This window comes from Mus musculus, chromosome 9, assembly GCF_000001635.26.
Source record: "Mus musculus strain C57BL/6J chromosome 9, GRCm38.p6 C57BL/6J".
Lineage (NCBI taxonomy): Eukaryota > Metazoa > Chordata > Mammalia > Rodentia > Muridae > Mus > Mus musculus.
Genome location: NC_000075.6, coordinates 25,278,552 through 25,305,847, shown reverse-complemented (window position 1 = coordinate 25,305,847; position 27,296 = coordinate 25,278,552). Strand labels below are relative to the sequence as shown.

Genomic DNA, 27,296 nt, shown 5'->3' with positions numbered 1-27,296 from the left:
GCATTATCTCTTCCTTACAAAGAAACAGCTGTGGACTACAGACCAGAGGGTGACAGTATAAAGAACTCATTCCCAAGTTTCCTAATTCCAGGTTCAGAAATCTGAGGCAGCAGCTAGAGCAAGTAGTGAAGGATCTATTTCCAAATGGATCCTGGTAGTGGATGTCTCCCAATTCCTGTTAAGGAGTGGTTTCCCAACATGATTCTTCATACAAATTTTACCTGGGGTGCTTGCCAAAAATACTGAATCCTAAACTTTAATCTAGATCCAGTGGATTAGAACCTTCAGGTGTTATATGTAGAGATCTGGATTTCAACAGGTAGGTCCCAGTGATTCTAACGCTGGTGGTCCTTCCAAGGCTGAGAACTAATGTTGTAAAGAACTGCTGACTCATAGCCAGGGAACCACAGAACCCAAACGCATACATCTAATGGATCACCAGAAAAACCATTACAGCACTAGCCAGTCTGTCTCTGAAGAAAACAATCAACAATTAAAATACTTTGGGTTTAAATTTTAATATAATTTTGCATATAATTTGTTTTGTATACCCTCAAAAGCAATTTTTATTTATTCCTACTGCAAAGATTTCATCTAATTCCTATAAAAGAAATTTATTCCAAGGAGAGTCAAATCTGAGCTGAAACCTTCTTCATGACAGCAATTAACTAAGAAAAATGGAGCACAAGAGAATGTAAATTTTGTACCAAAGAGTTGGTATAAAATTAAAAAGCAATCACATACATACAATTAATAACAGTAATTTCCTCTGGGAAAGAGAGATGGCATATAAAGGAGAAGGTACACAGAACTGAAATGAAATCAGTTATATTTTTTTCAAGCTATGAAGTAGCCTTAAAGTTTATTCTTCACAAATAAGTAACACTTAAAATTTACAAGTAAATAATTTCCATAGGTCACAATCAGTTGTTTCCAAGAAATCTTTGGGTTACATGTATTAGGAAGCTGAAATTTTTTCAAGTATTAAAAGGGCAACAGGCCTGAAAGAGAGATGCTCAGCTCAAAGTTGGCGACCTACCAGGCTTGATCACCTGAGTTTAATCCCCAGGACCCACATGATAGGAGAAAAGTGGCTCCCACAAGTTGTCTTCTAACCCCCATGTCATACCATGATTATGTGATTACCCCGACAGAAAAAAATAATTAACTAAATCTTATAAAAGTATATAAGTTATGTTTAAAATAGATGTTCTGAGTTATCTAGGGCAGCAGCTACAACCAAAACATGCACAAACTGTCGGTATGCTGGCTATGCACATGTACTAGTGACTAGTATGTCTCATCCTTCCTCCCATCTGTGCAAGTGAAGATGGACAGGAGTACCTATTCTTATATGTCCATAGTGTGGACTACATCACATAACACACATCAAAAAATTTGAACTGCTCATGAATACTATGCGGCTAAGTATTAGCAGTTACATACCAAGTATTTCCAGCAGAATGATTCAAGAACAAATTTTATTAAGCAAGGCTAAATAAATAGGTGTCTATAATATCTTTGCATATATTAAAATATTTTACATATGTAAGTAGAAAGCTTTACAAACTTTATCTCACAGATGTTGGTAAGGATAGTGGAGTGGGAGTCTATAAAGTAGGAGGAAAGGACAAACAACAGACAAGTTGGCATTGGGGGAAAGGGAACTTGGCCCAGACTTCTTCACAAGTCCCTCAGGAGGGCACTGTTACTGGCATTTACTGGCAAGTAGTATAAATGCTAAATGCTAGTTTGTTTAGGAAATGGGTTACATTTTTTTGGTTCATTATAACTAGTAATTTATTGTCAGTAGACTATTTTGTATTCTGTCTTCCCACTTAGTATGCTGCTTAGAAGCCCATACATAAAAATATTCTTAAAATACTTTTTTTCTTCTATTTTATTATATTTATATATTATTTCTCAAAGTATGTACAGATATAATTTAAACTTATTTAAAAGGAATACTGACAGACTGCTAATTAAACTGATTACCTCTGCTTCAGAGTCCTTCAGTTTTTGAACTTTTTCTTTGACCTTCATCTCAAACACCTGTTCCATCTCCATCTCCATCTTCTTCATTTTGGCTACATGTTCCCTTCTTTCTTCTTCCATCTGTGCCAGAGGGCTCCTACCACCAACATTTAGGAATAATCATTAAGGTCTGTAAGTCAAAACTGCAATACTAAATTGTCAATGAGCTGATGGGAACAATGAGATGCTACATGTGCCATTATCATTTGGATGCATACAAATATTTACATCATTTTAGACACAAATTCCAAGTCTTATACATATGGGTGAAGAATCCTTCAGAAACTGTAAAATGTATAAATATGCTCATAACTATAGAAGTTAACACCCTCTCCACTAATATTTATTTAAATCTCAATCTCAAATGATTACTATGAAGTAAAGCCTAAGAATAAAACTGTTGCGAAGCTGTTTCTCTAAATCTTGTGTACCTTAATTCTAAAGATGAATGTTCTGGCTAGTTTTTAAGTAACTTGACACAAGCTAAAGCCAGCTGAGAGTAGGAGACATGAATTGAGAAAAGCCTCCATAAGATTAGACTGTAGGTAAGACTGTCGCTCATTTTCTTAATTAGTGGTTGATGGGAGGAGCCCAGCTCACTGTGGGTAGTGCCACCCTAGACTGTTGGTTCTGGTTTATGTAAGATGGCATACTGAGAAAACCATAGGAGTGAGCCAGTAAGCAGCACTCCTCCCTGGCCTCTGAATCCACTCTTGCCTTAAGGTTCCTGCCTTGTTTTGAGTGCCTGCCCTGATTTCCTCAATGATAAACTGTATTATGATAGTAATAAATCCTTTCCTCCCCACGTTGCTTTTGGTCATGGTGTTTTATCATAGCAACAGAAACCAGAACTAAGACAATGTTATATTTGAAATAAACTGTACAAGGAAAACCAAAAAGGAACAGTCCCAAAATACCGCCACAGAAAACTACAGAAAGTCACATGATTTATTTTCCTTAAAGAAAAAAATTGAGTGGGAGAAAAAACTAGCATAGCTAATAAAGTCAGTATGTAGAGAACATGCTTAGTTTTAGTAAAATTCCAAGTATTACAACCTCCAAGATATCTACTCATGTCACAACTACATTTATTATAATTTATTTATGCAACGCAACTGAAATGTTGAAGACAACCACCATCTAATACCTAAGCACCAGTTAGGTTATGCAGACTACTTTTATGTTCTTTATAACTTCAATGCTGATGAAAATCCATTCACTTAAATATTTTAGTGTCTTAAGTTTAAACATTTTCAGTAAGTTAAAGTGTTCCTGAAATGCTAGGATAGACATTAAAGAATTAAACAAAAATTAGTTTAGTCTCTGGGCATTAAAAGTTCACAGAGATTTTTCAAAGAAGGGGAAATAAAATACAATGTAATAAAGGGAGAAAGGAAGAATAACCCTGCAGGAGTGAGAAACAGGGGTATGGTAGGGGAGTGCAGGAAGAAAGTACAAGGAACGATAACTAACACTAAAGGAGTTGTGAAAAAGCCATACAAAAATGTACTACTGTAGATGCTTTCTAAAATATACACATATAAAAGGTTGTTAAATGAAGTTACCTTATAATTGAGGGCAATACTCCAAGCAGACATCATATGTTACCAAATAGCCACCCCAGTATCAGGATTGGATTGCCCCCTTTTGAGTTGTTAGCAAATGGGACCCCATAAAAGTCCCCTAAGCATACAAATTACAGGACAATGCCAACGTTAGTTACCCTCCAGATTTCATAGTAAGATCCTACTGATGAAGACATTACAAACTTGAATCAAAGAACACAGAAAAATCTAGCTGTTACTCAACTGGAAGTTTAATCTACACTAGGCTGATATGCATGCCACCAGGAGAAAAGTCACCAATCAAATCCAATTATGACCCCCAGGTTACAATAATAAAAACTCCAGCACAGAACAAAATGCACCCCAGGTGCCCTTACCAACTGAGCCATCTTGCCAGACCAAGAAGTTGTTTATAACTTTCTCTTCAAAACTATATTTATCTGTTTAGCTGTGTGCTGTATGAATTATAAAAATGATTGGCAAAAGACAAAAACATATATAGTACTTAAAGAACAGAACTATATAATCTTCCCAACAAGTAACAATTAACGGTAAGGCATAAAAACACTACCAAGACAAATTTTAACTGCACAATTTTCTCCTCTTATAGAGAATCGTGGTCCAAATATTCTAATAAGTAAGAAGAACTTCAAGAAAGGAAATGAAATATTTAGTGTTTTTTTTTTTTCCTGGAGAAAGTTATATACGTACTTGGTAAGCTGCCCTTTGTTCTTGTTGTTATCCACTCCATTGTAAGTCACTGCTGCTAGCTTTCTGCTTCTGTAGTTCTCATAGTGTACGTTATTGGTAACATCTTTCAAGTCCTGCATATGTGTTCTGTCATAAACAGCAAGAGTTTGCTTATGTTAAAGGCTTTGACACAACAAAAAATTTCACCAAGACAAAATTTCAGATTTAAAATATTAAGAAAAATGGCATTCACATGTCTTTATTGGCAGATAAAAACAAACAGAAATTTAGATTCCAGATGAGCTTTCAAGGGCCATCAATCACTCAAAGAATAAACTTTCTACCAAAGAAATAGTTTAAAGAGAAAAGTAGATTGCTACTGAAGCTCATATATAACAGAAATTGCTTTCCTCGATGCAATTGTTACCATGGTAACATTGAGCTTCACCAGGTTAGTTTATACATGGACCCTTAAAAAATCAAATTGTTTACCAACTAGGGAATCTTAATTTAGAATAGCTCCATTTATCAAAGCTGTCCAGTGAGTGTGCTGTTTTCGGTAACCTTTCTATTGCATATGAATATCAAGGTACAAGGAATAAAGTATATAATTTGTAGGATATGATGACATGATTATTTAATGATTAGAGATATTAAGGACTGAGTAATATCCTCCCTTTTCCCTTTCCCCACTATACTTCTAACTTCCAGTATATACCATCTTTACCATTCAACAAAAATAAAGATGCAGTGTTTTGTCCTTCCTCACATCCAAATCCCATTTATTGTGAAGTACCTCACCACACATCATGAACACAAGGTAACTTAACTATCCAGTTCATCTTCTATCTGACATTCCCAAGAAGTTTTCCAAGCTTATTTGTCTTAATACTAAGCTTAATTTTTCCTGTCTACCAATACATTCATTTTCCTCTACGTTAGTCAGGCTGGGCAGGTCCCAGTTCCTCCTAAAATACCTGGCAAGTAAAATGGAAGAGCTCACACTACTTTGTTAAATATTTTGGAACTGGTGTATGTCAGGAGTGATACCAAATTATATATTTAGCTATATTGCGAGCTCTTTTTTAACATAAAGATATATTTATTTTATACTCTTGCTACAGATAAATACTAGACAGTGTCAGATATATACAAAGTTCAAGGCCAGGCTGGGTTGCATGAAACATTAACTACAACTTCACTAAAATTAAAAATGAAAGAAAAACATATTTTCTTAATTTACATCTAATTCAACTACTACATCCCTTAAAAACTAATAAAACAAATTTATGAATAAATTAAGATATTGTTAAACTCCTGTATCAGTGTCATTTAGCATGGTGGTTATCTGTCACTAAAATACTGTTGTGAGAGACTTGTAGAAACGGGCATTAGGCAACTGGCACTGACTGGCATCTCGTTCCTTCAAATACTTATTAAACAACCAGTAGCTATATGAAACATTCATCCTTCTTATCGCAAATATACTAGAAGTTTTATTTTTATGTTATGTGTATGGGTGTTTGGTCCACATGCATGTCTGTGTTCCACTTGTGTGCCTGTTACTATGGCATCCAGAGTTATAGGATTCCCTGGAATTAGAGAGTTGTGAGCTACTATGTGGCGCTAGATATCAGACCCAGGTCCTTCGGAAGAAGAGCCGGTGATGTTAACTGGTAAGCCATTTCTTCAGTCTAATAGCAGAATTTATATTTTCCTATGTGCATGAAGTGCCTTGCTGATGCTTATTAAGTCCTCCTGCAAGCATGGCCAAGTTCTCTGCAATACTAGCGAGTCCTACTCACCAGTTCTGAAGCTATGCACATTCAAAGCAGCTAATGACTCAAATTTTGGAAAAACAATGTAAATTATTGTCACACACTATTTACAAGTCAATAGAAACAAAGATGTCACACACAGTAGCTCCATCTACAGAAGACAAAGTCAGTCTTCTGAACTTTAACTTTCTTTGGGTGCTAAAACCCTGTACTGCTTTCATTGCTGCTCATACTTACCTTATCAACATATTTCTTAGAATTGTGAAATCACAATGTTCACCATTTTCAACTGTAGAAAAAAAAGTAAAAGAAAACAGACCACACATGTTAACTTCAATAAAGCTTTTCAAAGGAATATGGAAATAAAACCAAGGATTTAGGTTTAAGGTTTAGTACTGGCACAGAACTATACAGTGGAACTAACAAGGAACAATAGGCAAAGACACCCTAATACTACTGGAGCATATAAAAACATCACTTTGCTATTCTTAAATTTTTCTTTGTGAATGTGCATGTGTCAGGCGTATATGTAGATTCATGTATGTGTATCTGCTAAGGAAAGTTTAACATCAACTGCTTCCTCCTAATTTCCACTCTCAATTATATTTTCAGAGGCAGAGTCTCTTAATAAATGTTCAGCTCAGTAATTGGGTTGCCTAGCTTCCTTGGTGGATCCTGTGTCTGCCACCAGAGCACTATGATTCCAGGTGGAAGGCCGAGCCTGTGAGGCTTTTTCATCAGAACTCCAGTCCTCATGTTTTCAAGGCAAGCATTTGGATCCACTAAGATATCCATCCCCTTAGCCCTTCTTGGTGTAGCTTAATTCTCAGTGACAGAAATGTAATGAGTGAACTCTCTGGAAATAAACACTGATAATTTGAAAGAAAGATCCACTTTCTCCTTCTTATTATAGAATATATTTATTACATGATTCATTAAAAAAAAAAAAAACTTAGTATTGTGGCTGAGGGAGGAAAAAAAAAAACCTCCTTGAGACAACCAAAATGAAAAGGCTAGTCAAGAGCTTTAAGATTCTTTATTACTTTTTTTAAAGTATCATTAACATGAACACTGAATGAGGATATAGCAAGGGGATGGGAAAGAGTAATAATTACATAAATAAAGCAATTGTTTCAGAGTATACTTCTAAGGGGCATAAACTTGAAAAGCCTTAATTCAGTAATGGCAGGTCACCTGGGAACAAAGCTGACGGTCCTTGGGCAAAATCATAAAGAAGGACAGTAACTTGGTGTGATTTTATAAAACTTACACACCTATTTAAAACATCAGCACATAATAGAGCAAACAGCACCTCCAACTTAGTATAATAGAAGACTGAACATTAGAGCAAACTAATACAAAATTATGAAAATGCTTCTGTTGCTAATAGGATTTCTGAGGTTTGATGTTATCACTAAGAGTTTACTGGCATTGAAAACTAACACACTAGGAACCATACTGAAAACAAGTGAAACTTTTCTTAAGGAAAGAAAAGGCACTAGTCACATGATTGTAACTGTTTCTCTCCAAATTGCTCTATTTCCAAAGATTTATTAGATCCTAGGAAATGCTTTCAAGCCAGAAAAACTGGCATGAAGGTTGTGCAGACCCAGGAAAGTGGGACAGTGGCAAATGATTATGAAGTATTACAACTTGAAGAATTCACACATACTTCCCTGACTTAGGTCATGCATCTGAGAAACTGAATTCTACTTAACAGAAAAAAAAAAAAAAAAGTAGGAAAATGAAATAAAAACTATCACTGAAAAGCTACAGTGTATTATACACTGTGTATTTTATATTACTTACTACAGTACACATTTTTACCTTTATGAGACCTTACATTAAATTATGCACTGAAAAGAACCTTACCTTCAGCCACACCCCAAGGATACTGCCTTCCTCTGACTCTTTTGCCATTAACTTCAATGATAGTATTACTACCTACCACAGCAAGAGGTAAACGGTCCTATAAAATAAAGTGATATTGTAAACACATCTCTACAGTACTCACAATTCAATAATAATTTATAATATTCAACATATTAACAAAAAATTATCTATATTAACTCTTACCAGCCAAGCAATAATTATCCAGAAAATTATTACTCAAACAGTATTACCAAAGCATGTGATAAATAACTGCTTTTTGGGTGAAATTTTAAGAATAATGTACTATGTATATATTAGTCAAATTGGTTGTCAAAAATTACTGTTAAACCATCCCATATTGGACACAGAATAAAAAATTACATTGATATTAAGAAAGAAAAAAAAAAGGACTACAAATCTATCTCATTATTATTCTTAACAATATGAGGTGTAGGAAATGTCTACTTTCTAAACTAGTCAGAACCTCACACCCACTTGCTAATATAATAATAATATAATAATAATAATATAATAATATATAATATTATTTTATATAATAATATATAATAGCTAATATAATAATATATATAATAGCTAATATAATAATATATAATAGCTAATATTATTATATATAATAATATATAATAGCTAATTGCTATTCATTTTAATACAGAGTATAACTTTCCAATGGTTTTTATCTCCCAGAATTATCAAAGAGACTATCTTGCAAAACTTTCAAAATTCTTCAATGGTCAGACATAAATATTCTATCAATTATACAGTAATTACATTATGTATGCACATAAGACCAGTATTCACTAAACCATTTTGGCTCCAAGTACTCAAAAACAAGTATAAATTTAAGCACACAAAATTTAAAAACCAGATATAGTGGTCCTACCATCTGGAAAACAGAGGCAGGTGATCAATCTCAGAGTTTCAAGGCCATCCTGGTCTACAAAGCTAGTTTCTAGGATGCCCAGGCTATACAGAAGAACCCTGTTTGGGGAAGCAAAACAATAAAACAAAACAAAACAAAACAAAACAAAACACCACAAAATTAAAATGATATAGAGTTTTTGTTGACTTTTATAAAAAGAAGCAAGTTTTATCAGCCTCTTAAAGGACGATTAATTAAAAATTAGTTCCCTTCCTACTCATACTTGTTTCTTAAAAAGAAAAAATTATACAAATATGAAAGCAATTAACTGAAAACAATTCAGGATGGAATTCATCCATCTAGTCTGTGCAATGCTCTGTTTTATGTGTTGCCAATCAAAAGTAACTATAAAGTTTATAAAATTCAGGAATATCCATACTTGTGTTAGTAAGCCAACTATTTTTTTTAAAACCTTTGATCTTTCATATCAGAGCACAACTGGAAGGCTCAAACATTTTAATGTGCAGAGAAATGAACCTACCTTTATCTTCTTAACCAGTTTATTCTCTTCTTCATCATCTGTTTCTGGAAATTCATATATTTTAATTTTATGTTCTTGAATTTCTTTCATTATCTAAAGCAGAAGGAGGGAAATGGCGCCACACATAATTATGACATTTGCAGTATTTCTACTAAATCTTTCTTGGTTTTTTTTTTTTATTTAAATGAGACCTCTGGTGCTTTCTTGTCCGTATTTAAATACAAAAACCTATTACAGGGGAACAAAGAAAGTAAAGGTGCCTACCATGCAAAGTAGAAAAAGAAAAAGCAGAAAGAGAACCGATTCTACAAAACTCTTCTCCGATCTCCACAAGGATGACAGGGCATGCGCCTCCCTCCCTTCCTTAACCCATATGCACACAGACAGAGAGTGGAATGAAAGTTAAAATATTTCAAATTCAATTATTTCAGAAGTGTGAATCATATGGGTGTTGTCCCGAAATGAATTCAAAATAATGACAGAATATTTTACAATGGTATTTATTCAGCTGGTTTCTACTATACAATAGTTTTTGGTCATTTATTTAAAGTGAAGATTATTTCTCTTCATATAACTTAACTCTGAAAGCTGAAACAACAGATCCTAAAGTCACCTAAAAATAGTAGAAAGAGCAAGTAAAAGACACATCAGTTGCAGGAGAAAGGTTTAACACTTTAACAGAAAAGTTCATTACATGGACAAGTTGCAGACATAAATCTAAAGCAAGTAGGCAAGGAGAAAACACACAGTAGAAATAAAGAACCTCAAGACTTAGTAACATCAGAATTACCTGGTTCAAATCAAGTTATCTTATTCAAGGATTTCAAAGTCAAGGCAATACAGACATGCAAATAACTGTCACCTACCCATACAATTTGAACTCCTACCTCGACCTTCCCTGGCTACACATTATACTCCTATTCTCACAGCAAGAGTCTCCAACAGCAATAAAGGGGCTATAAACAAAATGAGTTCTATGACTACTATACTCAACAGAAATTAACAGAAGCAAGCTCGGCCTGGTGGTACATGCCTGTAATACTAGTATGTGGAAAGCTGAAACAAGAGGACTGAGAGTTCCTTGCTAGCCTAGGCTGTGGGCAAGAGCCTATCTCAAAAAAAAGAACAAGTTAAATTATCAATGCCCATCAATAGGACCATATCTTCATCACTGGGCATAGATATCTACTTTAAAACAAAATAATGGCTGGGTGAGGTGACACATGCCATCAATCTCAGCACTTAGAAGGTAAGTGGATCTCTGATTTGGGACCATCCTGCTCTGAACAGTGGGTTCCAGGCAAACCAGACCTACATAGTGAGACTTTGTGATAAGGATAAACAGTGAAAAGAGGTGATGCCTGGCATGAAAGATCATGCTTTTAATCCCAGCACTCAGTAGGCAAAGGCAGGCAAATCTCTGAAAGCTTGAGGGTAGCCTGGTCTGTAGAGTAAGTTCCATAAATTCTGGTCTATAAAGTCAAAACTACACAGAGACCCTGTCTTTAATAAAAGAGATAAAATAGCTACTAGCTTTAACAGCAGTGGTCCTTGGTCAGAAGTTATACAGTGAATTTATGTAAGTAAGCATTTTCAAAATAAATGTTAAGACCCCAACTTCCTCTACAGAATTAATTGATAGGATAATGTCCAACAATGATTTTGAAAGCCCTCCGAATGATTCTATGGGTAAGAAACATAACTCTAAACATACAGAAAAGAAACCTAGAGACTAGAAGAACACAGAGGTAAAGTATCTGCACTAAAGGACGTGGTTTCAGTGTTTAGTGAAAAAAAGAGAGGATAGGCTTGTGACCATCTGAAAGTAGAACTCATTACTAAGTCATCCTTGTCACAAATAAATTCATATAGAGATATAGACTATGCAAGGTAAAAACTTAAGTAGAGACAGGAAGATTGCCCTGATGCTGCATTCAGTCCAGTTTATAGAGACTGTCTCAAGTAACAATAGAGAAATAGGAAAAACGGAAAAGAGGAAGAGAAAGGGTAAAGAGAGAAATGAGGAAAAGGAAGGAGATGAACAGGAAGTGAAGGGGGAGGAGGAAAAAGTATGGAAGAAGCTAAAGGAAGAGAGAAACACACCTGTGGTGAGAATATTAGTAGTAAAATCTGTTTAAGATGTCAAAATTTGTAAGAATGCAATGCCACTTCAAAGCAAACTTTAACAGGTTTTTCTTACTGTAACAAGTTTTGAAGTATTCTAAAATCCATTTTTAAAAGGTATTTTGTTACACAGAAGTTTAAAAAGATAATGAGATAACAAAACTCTAAAGTCTATTTTGAATATAATACAAAATTGCTGTTGTTTTTAAAATATTGTCCTAAAATTAAAAAAGAATACTATTAGAATAGACACTTTCAGGAATTTACCTCAGATTTCATAAATGTCATAGGTAACAATACAAATATAATAAAATGAGAAAAATTTATCATTGAGAGTATTACTGAAATAACAGGACACGAGCTTTGGGGAGAAAGCTAAAATGTGTGTGGTCTAAATATGTTTATCCCATTAAGTAATACAAACAAAACACGATTCAAGAGAAAATAGAAAAAGCATAAGTTTGTAAGAATAAACAAAATGTAAATGGACTATAGTGTACTAAAATGCTATTAATTACAAGAACAGTTCGGGAACACGTAAGTTAATTAATTCTTACTTACCTGCTTTTTAAACTGTTGGCATTCCTCTGGTGTAAGTGTGTCTGCTTTGGCAATTAATGGGATGATATTCACTTTTTCATGCAAACGTTTCATAAACTCAATGTCCAATGGTTTAAGTCTGAAACATATAGTATTTAATATGACTGAATCCATCTGTTTGAACAAAAAGATTCTTCACATCTCCGACAATTAATTTAATACAATAAGCTACTTTACTTACTTATCAGAAACACTCTGAAGATGAATTGGGTCAGCCAACAGGCAGAACAGGGCTTTAAGAAGCAATGGAGTGGTTAAGGAAGCTTTTTGACTTTTGCCTTTGAAATAACTTGGTCATTGGGTTTTGGCCCTAAAGAGGAGTTGGAAAAACCAGAAAGGCTCCTAATAGTATTTCCTAGAATCAGCTTTATATTTATAAAGGTTCACAAGGTGGGTGAGTATTCTTAGTCCATGAAAAATTTTAGTCCTCTTTTGATAAATGCAATACTTGCTGTCAACTATCTTTCTCAGACAAAATACTAAAAGTCAGTCTTCAATATGCCGCTGTTTATTATAAACTGGCTGCTGTGTTTTGGCAGTTATACTTTCAAAACCAAATACTTCCACTATAGTACTTCCTATCTAATGTGGCCAGTATGCAGCATCTAAAATAAATCCCTCACAGCTCTTCTAGAATCCTCAGGATCCTCTTTGAAAGCCAGATTTTTTATTAAGAATTATTTATTTTATGTATAAGAGTACACTATAGCTGTCTTGAGGACACACCAGAAGAGGGCATCAGATCCCAGTATAGATGGTTGTAAGCCACCATGTGGTTGCTGGGAATTGAACTCAGGACCTCTCATAGAGAAGTCAGTGCTCTTAACTGCTGAGCCATCTCTCCAGCCCTGTAAGGCAGATCTTTAACTTGTGGTCATCTTCATTTGTTAACCCTACATTCTGCCTGACTAAAATCACCACAATAATTTATGGCCAATAATTCCCCAAAGTATACCCATTCAAAACTTCACTCAGAGGTTATGTTCCTGGAATATGCCATGTTCCTTAGAATCAATAGCTCACCCGGAATCTCCATTTTTCTCTCCTCTGCTGTTTGCTATCTCAGTGCATGATAAGTACACACAATGTACCTAAACACTTATCCCAAACACCTAGGAGTGCTCATCCTTCTATCCTTCATTTCCTGAGATTATCAAGGCCTGCATGACAGACACACAGGCACTAACACAGATACAGATACCCTACCCATTCTCGACACTTAAGTACAGACCACCAAGAACTCCACAGTGGAGAACTACATAAGCCTTTCTGCTTTCCTAGCACACTACCCCATAACTGCGACCTCAATCTGACAGAAACATTCATTATTTGACTGACAGGCTTACTAAAAGCCATATTCTTTAGCTGCTGTGACTCACTAACATTGTGAAGACAAATATTCTCTCCTTAATCTACTTGCAATGCGCCAGGATGTTTCTAACTCCTCATAATTCTTTAAAAGTGCTATACTTTAAAAGTGTCATAGACTACTGCCATCCCTGCCTGGAACACTCTTTGGTTTCATACTCCACCTATTTTGCTTCCCTAGTACTTACTTATTCATTCTTTTAGACATGGCTGACAGTCCAATTCCTTTAGAAATCCTTTTCTAGATAAAGAGGGGCCTCAGCACTCCATGTTCTGTGTTAGGAAACATTTGCCCTGTATTTGTTTTTCCAGTCTAAGACAAAACAATCCTTTAGTTGAGTGCTTTTATCTCATTCATCTGTATTTTTAGCACCCAGCAAATGGGCTAAAGGTTCCCAAATATTTGTTGACAAAAGAAGTAAAATGCTATCATTTTCTCAAGTCTTTTAGAAACTATAATGAAGACTGAGTCTGTACACTTAAAATGTTCCAGGGACTATAGTTAATGTTCCAAGTAATAAGTCAAGATAATGGAAATGTGATCCCAAAGGATATTCCTTAACTGAATAAGGAACAATGAGGAAAATGGAAGAAAGGCTGAATTTTGTTATAATTCACTGTTATAATCAGTGATAAAGGCAAAATTCACAGTACAAAACATCATGATAAAATTTCAGGTTTTGGGCTGGTGAAATGGCTCAGTGGGTAAGAGCACCCGACTGCTCTTCCGCAGGTCCGAAGTTCAAATCCCAGCAACCACACAGTGGCTCACAACCACCCCGTAATGAGATTGACCTCTTCTGGTGTGTCTAAAGACAGCTACAGTGTACTTATATATAATAAATAAATAAATAAATAAATAAATAAATAAATAAATAAATAAATAAAATAAATCTTTAAAAAAATTCAGGTTTTAAACTTACACAGGATCTTATATTTAAAAGCAAAGTATAAATTCTGCTTTAGGTCTATTACTTAAATGCTATGCATTTAGCATAAGTATCACAACTTTTAAAAAGGAAGACAGATATAATAGCTATGGTAGGGACTCAGGGAAGTCAATGTCTTAAGCATAAACTAAGAAAGGGCTCTAGCAGTCGTAGGCGTGTGTGCTGGGATCTGTAGCACTGGGGAAATTGGGGAAAAGTGGGAGCTCAAAGCACATTCCAGGGTAGACTGGTTTATGCAGTTGAAATATGATAAAATCAGGACCAAAAAACACTGAAATCAATTTAAAAATTAAATTGTACGGAAAAGGGTAAAAACCTCCATAAAACTCTTCCATACTTTTAAATTAGTATAAAAATAGCGCCAAAAACCATAATTCAACATGTTAATCATATGGTGGCTAAAATTTTTCCTGTACCCATTTAGTTTTCTATGATTAAATTAGTAAGAATTAATAAGAATTCAAAGTGTGTGGGGGGTTAAGACAGGGTCTTAAAGGCCCAGGCTAAACTTGGCCCAGGCTAAACTTGAACTTAGTATACAGCCAACCCTGAAGGTGAGATTACATGCATGCACCAAAATGATCAGTTGAAGAAATTATCTTTTAAACAACAAAAAGACCTTTATAAGACAAATCCACAGTAAGGGAAAAAGTTATTTTTATTTCAAAGCCTATAACAAGATTTCAAACCAAACTACAAACATTAATTACATATATTTCTAAATGAAACTCATTGAGTGATCTTTGTTTAAAGTGGCAATCAATATTAAAAGGATAAAACAGCATTTTAATATCTGAAAATTAGCTTTTAATAGCAGTTACTGAACAATGAACAACACAAATGAAACAATAAAAAGTAAAATTTAAATTGCCGAGCATCCAGGAACGACACGAGTGGGTGATTAAAGAAGGAACTGATACTATATTGTACAGAACTGAGGGGCTCACAGAAGATCCCTGTTTCATTTGCCAGATTTTATGTAATTTCAGCTCACAGAAAGCAGACCATTTGTAATTTAATACCAAATTCACTGTCATATTCTTTTACTTAACCTATAAGTATCGCAAGTCAATAGGAAAAATTTTGCTCTATCTCTAAAAATTATTAAGCTGGTCAATTATTTAGGAATAGACACAGGAAAAAAGAATTTTCCCTTGTGAAAATCAAGAAATGGATTAAAGCCATATATATCATTTGAATTATAATTTCATTTCTTTAAAAAAAACCAAACAACTCTTATTTCCGATGTAATTTTAAGAGATAAAAATTACCCTCAAAGGAAAATAAGAATGTAATTTAGAAAGGGTCCAAAGATTTGTTATAAACTCACTGCTTTCTACTAATTGTAGATGACCTTACTAGGCTGACTTCTAGGAAATTGTGCTAATAAGTTACTAGTACTGGACAGTGGTGGCATATACCTTTGATCCCAGTACTCAGAAGGCAGAGGGAGGTGGATCTCTAGGAGTTTGAGGCCAGCCTGGACTAAAGAGCAAGTTCCAGGACAGGCAGAGCTACACAGGGAAAAAAAAAAAAACAAGAAGATAAACTAGAAAGATTTAAGAAGCATAAGTTCAAGAGCTACCTACATGCTCATGTGATAGTTTGGGGTTTTGGTTTGGTTTCTAAGAAGTAGACGGGTAAAGAAAGGCTGTCCTGAGGATTGCCTGCAGACCTTCAAACTGAGCTACATCCTGCTCCATGGTTTTATTTTGTTTCCATTTTTAGTATTGTTTTTCTTGTGATAGGATCTTGCTAGCAAAAGACACAGCCTAGGCTGGTCTTGAATTTGCAACCTTTTAGCTCCAGCTTTCTGAGTGCTGAGATTACAGGTACCTGGCATCAGAGCCTGCTGTTATGTCACATTTCTAAAAAACAAACAAAAATGAGTCTTGTAAGTAGATATGCTGGTTGAGGGATATAAATAAACTTCTGAAAATAAGGCATGAAATTAAGCATAAAAGAAACTTGTCCAGTCTTCCCACAAATAGTGGTCACATAACTAAGGTTCCCTGTTCTACCAGACTGAAAACAAGCATTACAGTAAGACAAAGAAGAGAAACCAAAAGCAGAAGAGGGAAAGAGAGTATACTACTCTAATTTGAATATGGGGTAATAATAATACTATATAGTTTTATATCATATAATAGCCTAGTTCCTATTGGCAGAGAGAGGGTAGAATTGCCATGTTAGGTAGTTACATTAAGTAGTTACATTAGGCTGTGATTCATGCCCCCAACAACAACAACAACAAAAAAAAATTAGTGAAGACTAGTGGAAATATTAATAGCTAATCATAATATGTATCTACCACAAATAGTACAAGAGTACCAGTTTTTATTCTGATTTTGAAGAACGGGCTAGTTACTATCAAGCAAATCGTATCAGATGAATGTGTTAATAGTTCAGTCTTAACTACCTAAAATCAGAGTAATACAGACTTAAAATAATCTTCACAGTTAAAGTTTAGCAAACCACTTACTGAAAAAAAAAAAAAAAGAGTAAGAAGCCATTGGCACTTAAGCTTATTTTTTATTATTACCTTTTCTATTAGGTTATATAATAAGTTACTTTGTTTATAGGTTATTACCTTGGGGATTATTAGAATCTCTATAAATTCAAAAACTACGGCTGTCTTTTTAATTTGGTGGTTCAACCTCTTATAAAAGTGAGGTTAAGCTGGGCAGTGGTGGCACACGCCTTAATCCTAGCCCTTGAGGCAGAGGTAGGTGGATTTCTGAGTTAGAGGCCAGCCTAGTCTACAAAGTGGGTTCCAGGACAGCCAGGGCTACACAGAGAAAGCCTGTCTCAAAGGGGAAAAAAAAGGTGAGGTTAAAACAAAAATTAAAAAAACTATTAGTTTTAAGATCTCAAAACTCAGACTAGAAACTGGAAATAATTCTTTTTGTGAAGCAGATGAAATGCAGTATGTATGCAGAATTAAGGAGTAAAATGGCTACCTAGGACTTAAACAGGTTATTCCAAGCCACTTTACATGAGATTAGGTTGTTTTATAAATGACCTAGTTCCGTGTACTCCACAGACACCATTATTCTAAAACATGCACACAAGATGAGTAATTATACACAATAAAAACAACGATGTAGCAAATAATCAAGGTACTGACCCATGTCCTGAAGGAGCAATGAAGTATAAACAACACTGCACCCTGTTATCAGGCATCTGACGTCTGTTCACTCGAGATTCTGCATTTAAGTAATCTTCAAATTTACTATCAATGTAGTCGATAACAGGCTGCCAGCTTTATAATGTAGAGAAAGAGAACAATTAAGTTGCAATTCTATAAAGAAATTAACTGTTTGACATTTAAAGGATAGTAGTTTTAATGTGATAAAATAATTCACTAGTAGAAAACATCTCAAATTTTTCTGCACACTGACTCAAAAGTAGGTAAAAATTAGGATTGGGGAGATGGCTCAACCACTAAAGCATGAAAACTTGTATTCTAATCCTGAACCCGTGTAAAACGTCAGACACAGTGGAAAGTGCCTGCTATCCTAAGCTTGAACGAAGGTGTGAGGTAGAGATGGATCCCTGGAGCTCACGGACCAGCCAGTCTAGCTAAACTGATAAGCTTTACCCTGTCTCAAAAATTAAAGGTGGATAGCAATCAAGAAGACACTAACCTAGACCTGGGCCTCTACATTTGAATGTATGTACATACATACTACATATAAAACACCATGAAACACCATGAAAACACCAATTCCCTACACACACACAGAAAAAAAAGAGATAAAACTACACAAAGTATATCTTCATTATTTTTTAACTCTCAAATTTTAAAAGGAATTGCTGTGTGTGAACAAAACTTTGATAGTTAGTAATTATTTACATTAATAACTATATCAATGCTAAATATTTTACAATCTGAAAAAAAATTGCATCCACAGTTTTACATTTTCAACAAAGATTAAACAATACGAAAACCTTGTCATAAATTTACTGGGTATTTTAAGTGTCAAGAAAATGGTAATTAACTAAAACTCAACTTCAATGTGAGTTGTAGTTCCATGAGTGTTTAATTCATCTATAATTTACTGAAAATCTAAAGTCTAGAAAATTAGATAAGTTAGAATGAAATATAACAAAGAAAATTATAGTTAAAGGTTCAATTTTATAATTTATATAAGAGATATTAACATATTACAACAGTAATAGATGTGCATATGTATTTGTAAACATACATATATAACATATATGTATAAGTGGCATTATTCCACTGCATACAGAGAAAATTCAGAGGCTGAAGCAAAAGGATTTAAAGTTCTTAACAACCATGTTGGAACTCAAAGAGATCATGTCTCAAAACACCAAAAGAGAATAAAAGACACAAAACAAGAATCCAAACCAGTCCAGAAAGCAGTATTTTCAAGTAAGAAATGCAGCAAAGTTGGTATGTGAGCAAGCCCTAATCATTTAAAATTAATGATTCTCACTGTTACATTTTTGTTATTCTGTTTTTGATTTTGTTTTTGTTTGTAAAGCAGGTCTCACTCTATAGTTCTGACTAGTCTGGAACTTGTTATTATATATAGTTCAGACTTGCCTTGAACTCAAAAGATATGCCTGCCTCTGCCTCCCAACTGATAGGATTAAAGAAAAGGTAAAAGTCTAACTATACTGAGAAATAACGGGACAAAAGAGTAATCTTACCAATTACTATTATCCACTGCATCTCCAAATCCTGGAGTATCAACTATTGTCAGCAGCAACTGAACACCACCTTCTTTGATTAAAACTTTGGATTGCTCCACCTGTAAGAGTCATCGTTGTACATGTTAATTATGTATTATGTGAGTTGTTTTCTATAACAAGCGGCAAGAACACTCAAGTTTCCCAAAACCAATTTTGGAAGCTGACTGCAAATTAAAACTAACCACCTATATGCACACTCACGCACACACAGAGGCATGGTATGTACATAGCTGTGGAGGCCCAAAGTAGATGTGGGAGTCTTTCAATTGAGTTCTTTATCTCATGCACTGAGGCAGGGCCTCTTAATTGAACCCAGATCTCACTAACATCACTGGTCTGGGTATAGTCACTTTGTCTCTGCCATACACACTAGGTCTTTAAAAGGGTTTTGGATCCAGATTACAACTCAAACCCTCATACTAGCACCGAAATCAATTTTAACCACTGGGACATCTTTCCAGCTCCTAACATCTTAAAAATAATTATGGCCATTTAGAGACCTAGTTACTTAAAAGAAAACTACATGTAAATGGTATGGCAAACTTTTTGCAAACTCATCCTCTTAAAGTGTCTTTAGAAGTTTTAAAGTGTTATAGGAAAAGAGCCTTAAACTATAGCTCTAGTTCCTGGCAAAATTTATAGATTTTCTGCAGGCCCCAACTGTGATGCTGAAGGTGTTTATCGTTTATCCAAAGCACAGTCTGTGGTATATACCTTCCAGAGTCTGAGGGAAAAGAAATGCTGCTTCAAGAGCAGAGGCTAAGATAACATAAAGAAACCAAGACTTGCACTTAACCTTTGAGAGTCAAATGCCTAAAATGGCATTACTAGATTTACTACATTACTAGGTTTAGGGCAAATGTGATCATGGGCATGTAAAAAGTGGCTTCAGCGATCTGGACAGAGAAAGTCTGTATACTTTTAAGGATTATGAAAATGAAGATGCCTTTCCACTTCCTTTTAGTATTGTTTAACAGGAGTTTGCTAATGAGAGGCTGTGAAGCTTAGGGTAGTGTTCAGGCAGGAGAACTTTTACAACAATGTCCAATAGCACTTCTGAGATGACAAAATTGGTCTTCACCTGTACTGTCCAATCCAGCAATCCTCGATTAACTGCTTACTTACCTCTTGGGATGTTGATGAGTGTGACCAGGGAACTGAATATTTAGTTGTATTTCAGGTAGCTACCAAACTGAACATTTATGTTTACTACAATCAATTTACTACAATTTTTTTTGATAAAGTAGCTTATTATCAGGAAAATATTGAGATTAGAGGAAAGAATTGAAATTGGGGAAAAGAAAACCAGCAATTTGGACATACCTGCCTATGGAAGGCTTGTCACCTATCTCCTAGGTAAGCCTTGAGCTTACCATGTTATTCAAACTGCTTTAATCTTGGGTTATATTATCGGTGAAAATTGAGTATCCCAAATATAAGAATACTTATCTACTAGCAACTAGAGTATTTGAAGATATCAATTAAATATTGTAAGTATGAGGTCTATGTAATATTAAAAACTAAGTATCAATAAAGAAGAGTTTTAACAATGGTGTTCGATTATCAAACAAAAGTCTAAGAAATTCAGACTTTAAAATTTTCTTGTGATTCTTTGGCCAAAGGATAATCTGGTCAATCTACATCTCAAATTATTTTGAATTCATTCTCAGCTTTTTCATAATAATTAGTGACACATCACTAAACAGAAACAAATGACATTAAGATAATTAATAGTAACAATTAATGATATATGTCACTAAACAGAAACAACCAGAGGCTGGAGTAATGAACATCTCAGCAATTAAGAGTGTTTGTTGTTGAGGAACCAGGCTTGGTTACCAGCAGCTACAGGGTGACTTACTAGTAACTGTGACTCTAGTTCCAAGAGACATAGCACCCCTTTCTAAACCTCTGAACACGCACATGGTGTACATACACATAACATACATATCATAAAACAAATCTGCTTCAAATAGTGTCTGGTTTTCTTTAATATAACAGTTTATATTTTTAAGACTTTTTTTTGTATTAAAAAAAATGTAAGTAATGTGGCAAAGTGACCAGTTAGCATTTTCAAGATTCCAGGTTCAACCCACAGTACCATTTTTAAAAAGTTTAACTTATTTACTGACTTGATAAGAAAAAATAAGTTTTTAAGTACTTTGATGAGTCTATTTTCCAACTCTGGCCTATGAAATTCTGAGTATCCATACATGATTAAATACAAAGAAGTCAGCAACCAATGAAAAAGATCCAAACACTGTAACTGTAAACTACTGCCATCCACAGGATCCAGTTCTATCATGTCATCTGGCTTTGCAAGTATCCTCATGGGATTCATGGAAAACAAGTTAATTCAAGCCCAGGAATTTCAACGTTTTCTTAATCTGTTCCAAACAGTCACTTTCCCATGCACTCTTCTTATGCAGGTCACATCACCAAGGGTTCTCTAAGATTAAATGTATAACTTAATGCCAAAGGAATGAAGCAAGAGCATTTTCTACTGTTTTTCTCTAGAAACTAAGTAAAACTAAATTTCTTTTTTTTTTAAAGATTTATTTATTTATTTATTTATTTATTTATTTATTTATTTATTATATGTGTGTACACTGTAGTGTCTTCAGACACTCCAGAAGAGGGCATCAGATTTTTGTTACGGATGGTTGTGAGCCACCATGTGGTTGCTGGGATTTGAACTCAGGACCTTTGGAAGAGCAGTTGGCGCTCTTAACTGCTGAGCCATCTTACCAGCCCCCAAAACTAAATTTCATATTGTTTATGTGTGTTGTGGACTTACTGAGACATTTTTGACTCCCTACATCCAACAAATCAAAGATGCCGATACTTCTACTAATATTGTCACCTTTCAATCTAAGTTTATTATTCAGCTTTATAACCAATAAACTTTTTATTTTTATTTTATAAGCAATAAACTTTTTAATCTAATGTTCACAAGATATTTATTAACATAAACAAAATGTATTATTTAATTTAAGTGCATAACATGTTGAAGGAAAGGTTAAAATTTCTGTCAAGGGTTTACACATTTACTCATACTTCCTCAAGAAGTAGCAGTAAGACCAAAGCTCTGAAGAGAGCCTGATACGTTTACTTGGCTCAAAAACAGGAAAACACTCCATTTAATACATCAAATGTTTATTTACAAAACATAAAAAGTGAAAGAGACCTGGTATGGATGCACAACCCTTGTACCTGAGCAAGGCTAGGTCTCTTAGGAATAAATGCTTCCTTTATATTCATTTATAGGGATTCATTCTCGTCCTTCTCTGCATACCTATCACAGATCTTCAGTGCCAGATTTATCACTCAACCTACTGACTCTTGCCATCATACCACTTCACTAAGTCCTAGAAACTGTCTTACTAGCACCTTACTTATGGCAGCATCTTTGTTATTTCATATTTTCTGTTTTTCCATTACAGATGCTTGAAAATGTGTCTACCATTACTGAAGACCTCAACCTATTGTGTAAAACACTCAAATGTTTACACAGAATGGTTCAACAACCAAAAAGGAGTAGTAGCTACAGGAACATTTAATTAGGTTCTAGGGAAAGGCTTCAAAAAAATTCTAAATATGAAGTATTTTATTCTAAGAGTATAACCTACTGCTTTCAATTTTTCTTGTCTCTAGAAAAATTGTGTAGCTACCTAATCTTTATCACTATAAAAGGATTAACTAAGCCTCACATATTAAGCGTCACATATTTTACAGTAGATCAAGGTAAATTTGGCAATCAAGAACTTAACATTGAAATGAACTAAATCTCAATAAAAGACGATTTTCTCCAAGGAAAGATAGTTCACAATCTTATGACAAAAAATTTACAATTTTTAAAAACCAATATAAAATGTAAAATAAGCTGTAACTATTGTATACATACACTATTGTATACAGCATACTGTTTGTTAAATTTTTTTGTCAATCTTGGGATCTTTATTTGAAATAACATGAAGAGTGGAACTGTCTACTTTGTCCTGTCACTTAACTTTAATAATCTATTGGTTAAAAAATATATAGAAACCAAGACAGGCATAACTTGGCACCACTGTATTCACTTTGAAGTACCCTTCAAAGTGGTAAGGAGAAACACTTCCCTCTCCTACTTTTTTCCGAGATAAAATAAGGGCAGTTTCCAACAGTCCAGGAACACCACAGAGCAAGGAATCTTGAATACTAAACTCTGTAACTATAGCAAAGTATGAATTTACAAGAGATGAAAATTATCTAGGGCTTGCTTCCATCTAATGTACACTCATGTTGAGAACAACTAGTATAGGGAAGTCCATGCCTGGTATGTGCTCATGGTATGTGTAATGGTCCTTAGGCCAACAGAGAAGTTAAGAATTAATCTTTTGAATCAAAACCACTGAGGAACAGTGATCTCAGAATCAGTTTTCTATTAAAATACTTAATAATCTTCCAAGCCTTTGAATGCCAACCAATCTCTCCCCGAAAACACAAGTCTCCTATAAATATAACATTCAGAAAAGAACTGATATTGTGGTATTATTTATTAAAGTTTCACTCCTTGGGTATAACACAGGAGAGAATTTTTCTTTACTTTCATTTTCTGACAACTGGAAATGCTAAAAACAAAACAAAACAAAATAAAAGCAAACAAACAAAAAACCCTTCAGGTCACCAAAGTCACAGATATTTGCTTTTCAAAACTCCAGAATTGGTTTATATATATGAAATGTGATATAATAATGGTATGTTATTTTCTCTATTGAGTCAATTTATTACTTTAAGGATAGATCATCTTTTAGACTACTAGGTTGTGGGGGAGCCAACAGGCTGCAAAAAATGATCACATTCTCGCTGTACTCGGACCTCTTGAAAGACGCTCCCTGGGAGTAAATGAGCAAAAGTTTTACCTTCCTAAATAAATCCTAGCTGGGAAGACACCTGTAAGGTTTAAAATGTAAAGGATTCATATTTAGATAAAGAACTACTGGAAATGAGGAAGAAAGATAGGAAATATTAAAATGACCAAAGCAGTCCAATGACACCTAGACAGCCAGCTGGGAAAGCAGACGTCCTCAACTTTACTGAACACGGAAGACAACACAGATACACATTTTACTCATATTAGTAAAAAATAGAAACCTAAATGTTCATTCAAAAATAAAAAGCAAATGCTCTAATATATTTTTATAAAATATTCCCCAGCAATGAGACAGAACAAGTACAACCAGCTGCAAATGTAGTTACTCACTGACCAGAAGTTGGTTACCTACGTATATATACCTGTGTGAAAATCCGTAATACTTATCCTTAAGTTTGTGCCCTTTTATCTCAAAAGGTGTTTTCATGATAATAAAAGTATTATCAGAACAAAACTGAGTAAAAAGATCAAAAGAAAAATATAACATGTAATGTAGAATTTAAGTTTATGTGATGGCAATTTCTTATGAACCCTACTTATCAGATATTTCTGCAACTTATAAATAATAAACCATGAATATAATTTTTTACTGACCATTTTGTCATATACCATGTTAAACTAGATTCGTGTGTGTTAAAAATCTCAAAATTACATGTTAATATTTTCATCTAAATAGATAAAGAGCTAAAAATGAGGAGTGGAGAGATAAGTCAGTGAAGTACCTGGCACACAAGCACAGGGGCCAGACTGTGATTCTCCAAAATCTATGTAAAAAGTCAGCCAGGTGCAGCAGCAGTGTGCATTTACAATCCCAACGCAAGGCAGTGGGGACAGGAATATCTCTGAGGTTCACAGCCAACACTGCCTAAGTAGCAAGCTCCCAGCCAGTGGAAGACATGTCTCAAAAAACAAGGTTGATAGTTCCTAAGGGTTAGTACCTGAGATTGTCATTTAGCAAAATAAACCAGAAGAAAGCTGTTCATTCATAAAATTGAAAGTGTGTTGTTATTTGTAAAGTAGTAATAAAGTTATTAATCCATTTATGAAGAACTGATTAGTATTCAACTAACAGTCATTAAACACCTACAGCATAAGTGTTTGTGTGCATGTGTGTATGAAAAGGGAGTTGACACACTACAGCTCAGAGGTGAAACTTGTCTCTTCCATTTATTTATTACATCATCTCAGGGCACAATACAGTCTCTGTTTCAACTGCTGCTTTGTAAAATGAGATATTACTACCATCTACCACATGAAGTTGTAAGACTAAGAATCAAATAAATGAATTAACATTCACAGCATTTACAATAGTAGCTAGAAGATGAGAACAGTGACTCTCTAAGTGTTAGATTTTATTATTGATGTAGATCTGGAATTAGTTACCTACAAGGTGAGAACAATAAAGAACACTTAGAAAATACCTGACCAAAAATGGATTTTGTAGGTCTATGACAATATCTAGCATATTATTTTATACTAAATAAATCTGCACTTAGAAGTCTATTCTGCAGAGCTCATTAAAAATTTCCAAGTTTCCTAATCTTGAATATTACAAAGTATATTAAAATATAAGTTTTTGTTCTTTAGAATCTTCAATATTAATCACAAAATATGCCATGTAGGTTCACATTCTTACAAACATCTTTCTGTAGGTAATTTTAAGGTTACATTTTCTTTCCTCTCTAAACCAAACGAAGCTAAATGAAAAATAAAGTATTTCCTTCACAAAACCACTCCTTAATCAAATGACTACACTGCATCTGGCAGTGTGTACATGTCTCTGTCCATCTTATACACTGACATGGCCATTGGTACTTTCAAATCTAGCTCTAAGCCCACACGCCTCCACAATGTGCTGTGTTATTTACTTCATCAGCCTACCAATAAGCTTTTAGCCAAAACTCGAACCAGTGCTACCTAACAAAAATATACAGTGATCTACGTTAGTACTTTAAATTTTTTCATTAGCTACTTTAAATATAGTTGACAGAAAATGAGAGCAGTTACTTTCTTTCTCTCCATGCTAACTATTCAAAATCTGCAGTACATTTTACACCTGCAGAATATCTCAATTTGGACGACATTTATTGCAAAAGCTCAGGAACAAACGACATGAAGCTACAGGTTATTGTGTTGCAAAGTACAGACCTAGAGTCTAGAGCAGTAGTTCTCACCCTATGGGCTGTGACCCCTTTGGGAGTCACATATCAGATATCCTATATATCAGATATTTGCATTACAATTCATAGCAGTAACAAAATTACATTTATGAAGTAGCAACAAAATAATTTTATGACTGGGGATCACCACAACATGAAGAACTGCATTATAGGATCAGAAGGTTGAAAAACACCAGTCTAGAGTCTAGACCTTGCTCCACCACTTGGTATCCTGCTAGAAATGCAGAAATCCAGTCCTACCACAAATATACATAACTAGGAACTATATGAATTAATAGCTCATCTGTATGCTTGTTAAGACTGAGGGGTCATAAATTGGACCATCGATAGCTTAGTCGTCCTACATAATTACTAGTGCCATTTAGCTAACATATGGTATTAAGTCATTACAATAGTGTAAATATTATGTGACTGCCCAAAATAAGAAACAGCACATGTGGCAATGGAGCATTTGAGGTGCGTATAATGCAATTAAGAAATTGCATTCTATGGCTAAGATAAAAAACTCAGGTGACAGCAGATGCTGGCGAGGATGTAGAGAAAGAGGAACACTCCTCCATTGCTGTTGGGATTGCAAGCTGGTACAACCACTCTGGAAATCAGTCTGGTGGTTCCTCAGAAAATTGGACATAGTACTACCGGAAGATCCAGCAATACCTCTCCTGGGCATATATCCAGAAGATGTTCCAACTTGTAATAAGGACAACTATGCTCCACTATGTTCATAGCAGCCTTATTTATAATAGCCAGAAACTGAAAGAACCTAGATGTTTCTCAACAGAGGAATGGATACAGAAAATGTGATACATTTACACAATGGAGTACTACTCAGCTATTAAAAACAATGAATCCATGAAATTCTTAGGCAAATGGATGCATCTGGAGGATATCATCCTGAGTGAGGTAACCCAAACACAAAAGAACACACATGATATGCACTCACTGAGAAGTGGATAGTAGCCCAGAAACTTAGACTACCCAAGATACAATTTACAAAACACATAAAACTCAAGAAGGAAGACCAAAATATGGATACTTTGTTCCTTCTTAGAATGGGGAACAAAATACCCATGGAAGGAGTTA

The 27,296-nt window shown here is 34.5% G+C and overlaps 1 protein-coding gene across 8 annotated transcripts in view; it reads right to left on the bottom strand.

Moving 5' to 3' along the window:
- The window catches only part of Septin7 (septin 7), a 56,581-nt gene that overhangs the window by 2,724 nt on the left and 26,561 nt on the right, over positions 1-27,296 (bottom strand). For all 8 annotated transcript variants that reach the window (NM_001359736.1, NM_001359737.1, NM_009859.4 and 5 more), the window contains 8 exons: positions 19,080-19,180; positions 17,530-17,664; positions 12,046-12,163; positions 9,361-9,453; positions 7,940-8,036; positions 6,305-6,356; positions 4,311-4,436; positions 1,996-2,131 (listed from right to left, as the gene is read on the bottom strand). In NM_001359736.1, the coding sequence (NP_001346665.1) occupies positions 1,996-2,131; positions 4,311-4,436; positions 6,305-6,356; positions 7,940-8,036; positions 9,361-9,453; positions 12,046-12,163; positions 17,530-17,664; positions 19,080-19,180 (858 nt within the window). The remainder of the gene's footprint in view (positions 1-1,995; positions 2,132-4,310; positions 4,437-6,304; positions 6,357-7,939; positions 8,037-9,360; positions 9,454-12,045; positions 12,164-17,529; positions 17,665-19,079; positions 19,181-27,296) is intronic.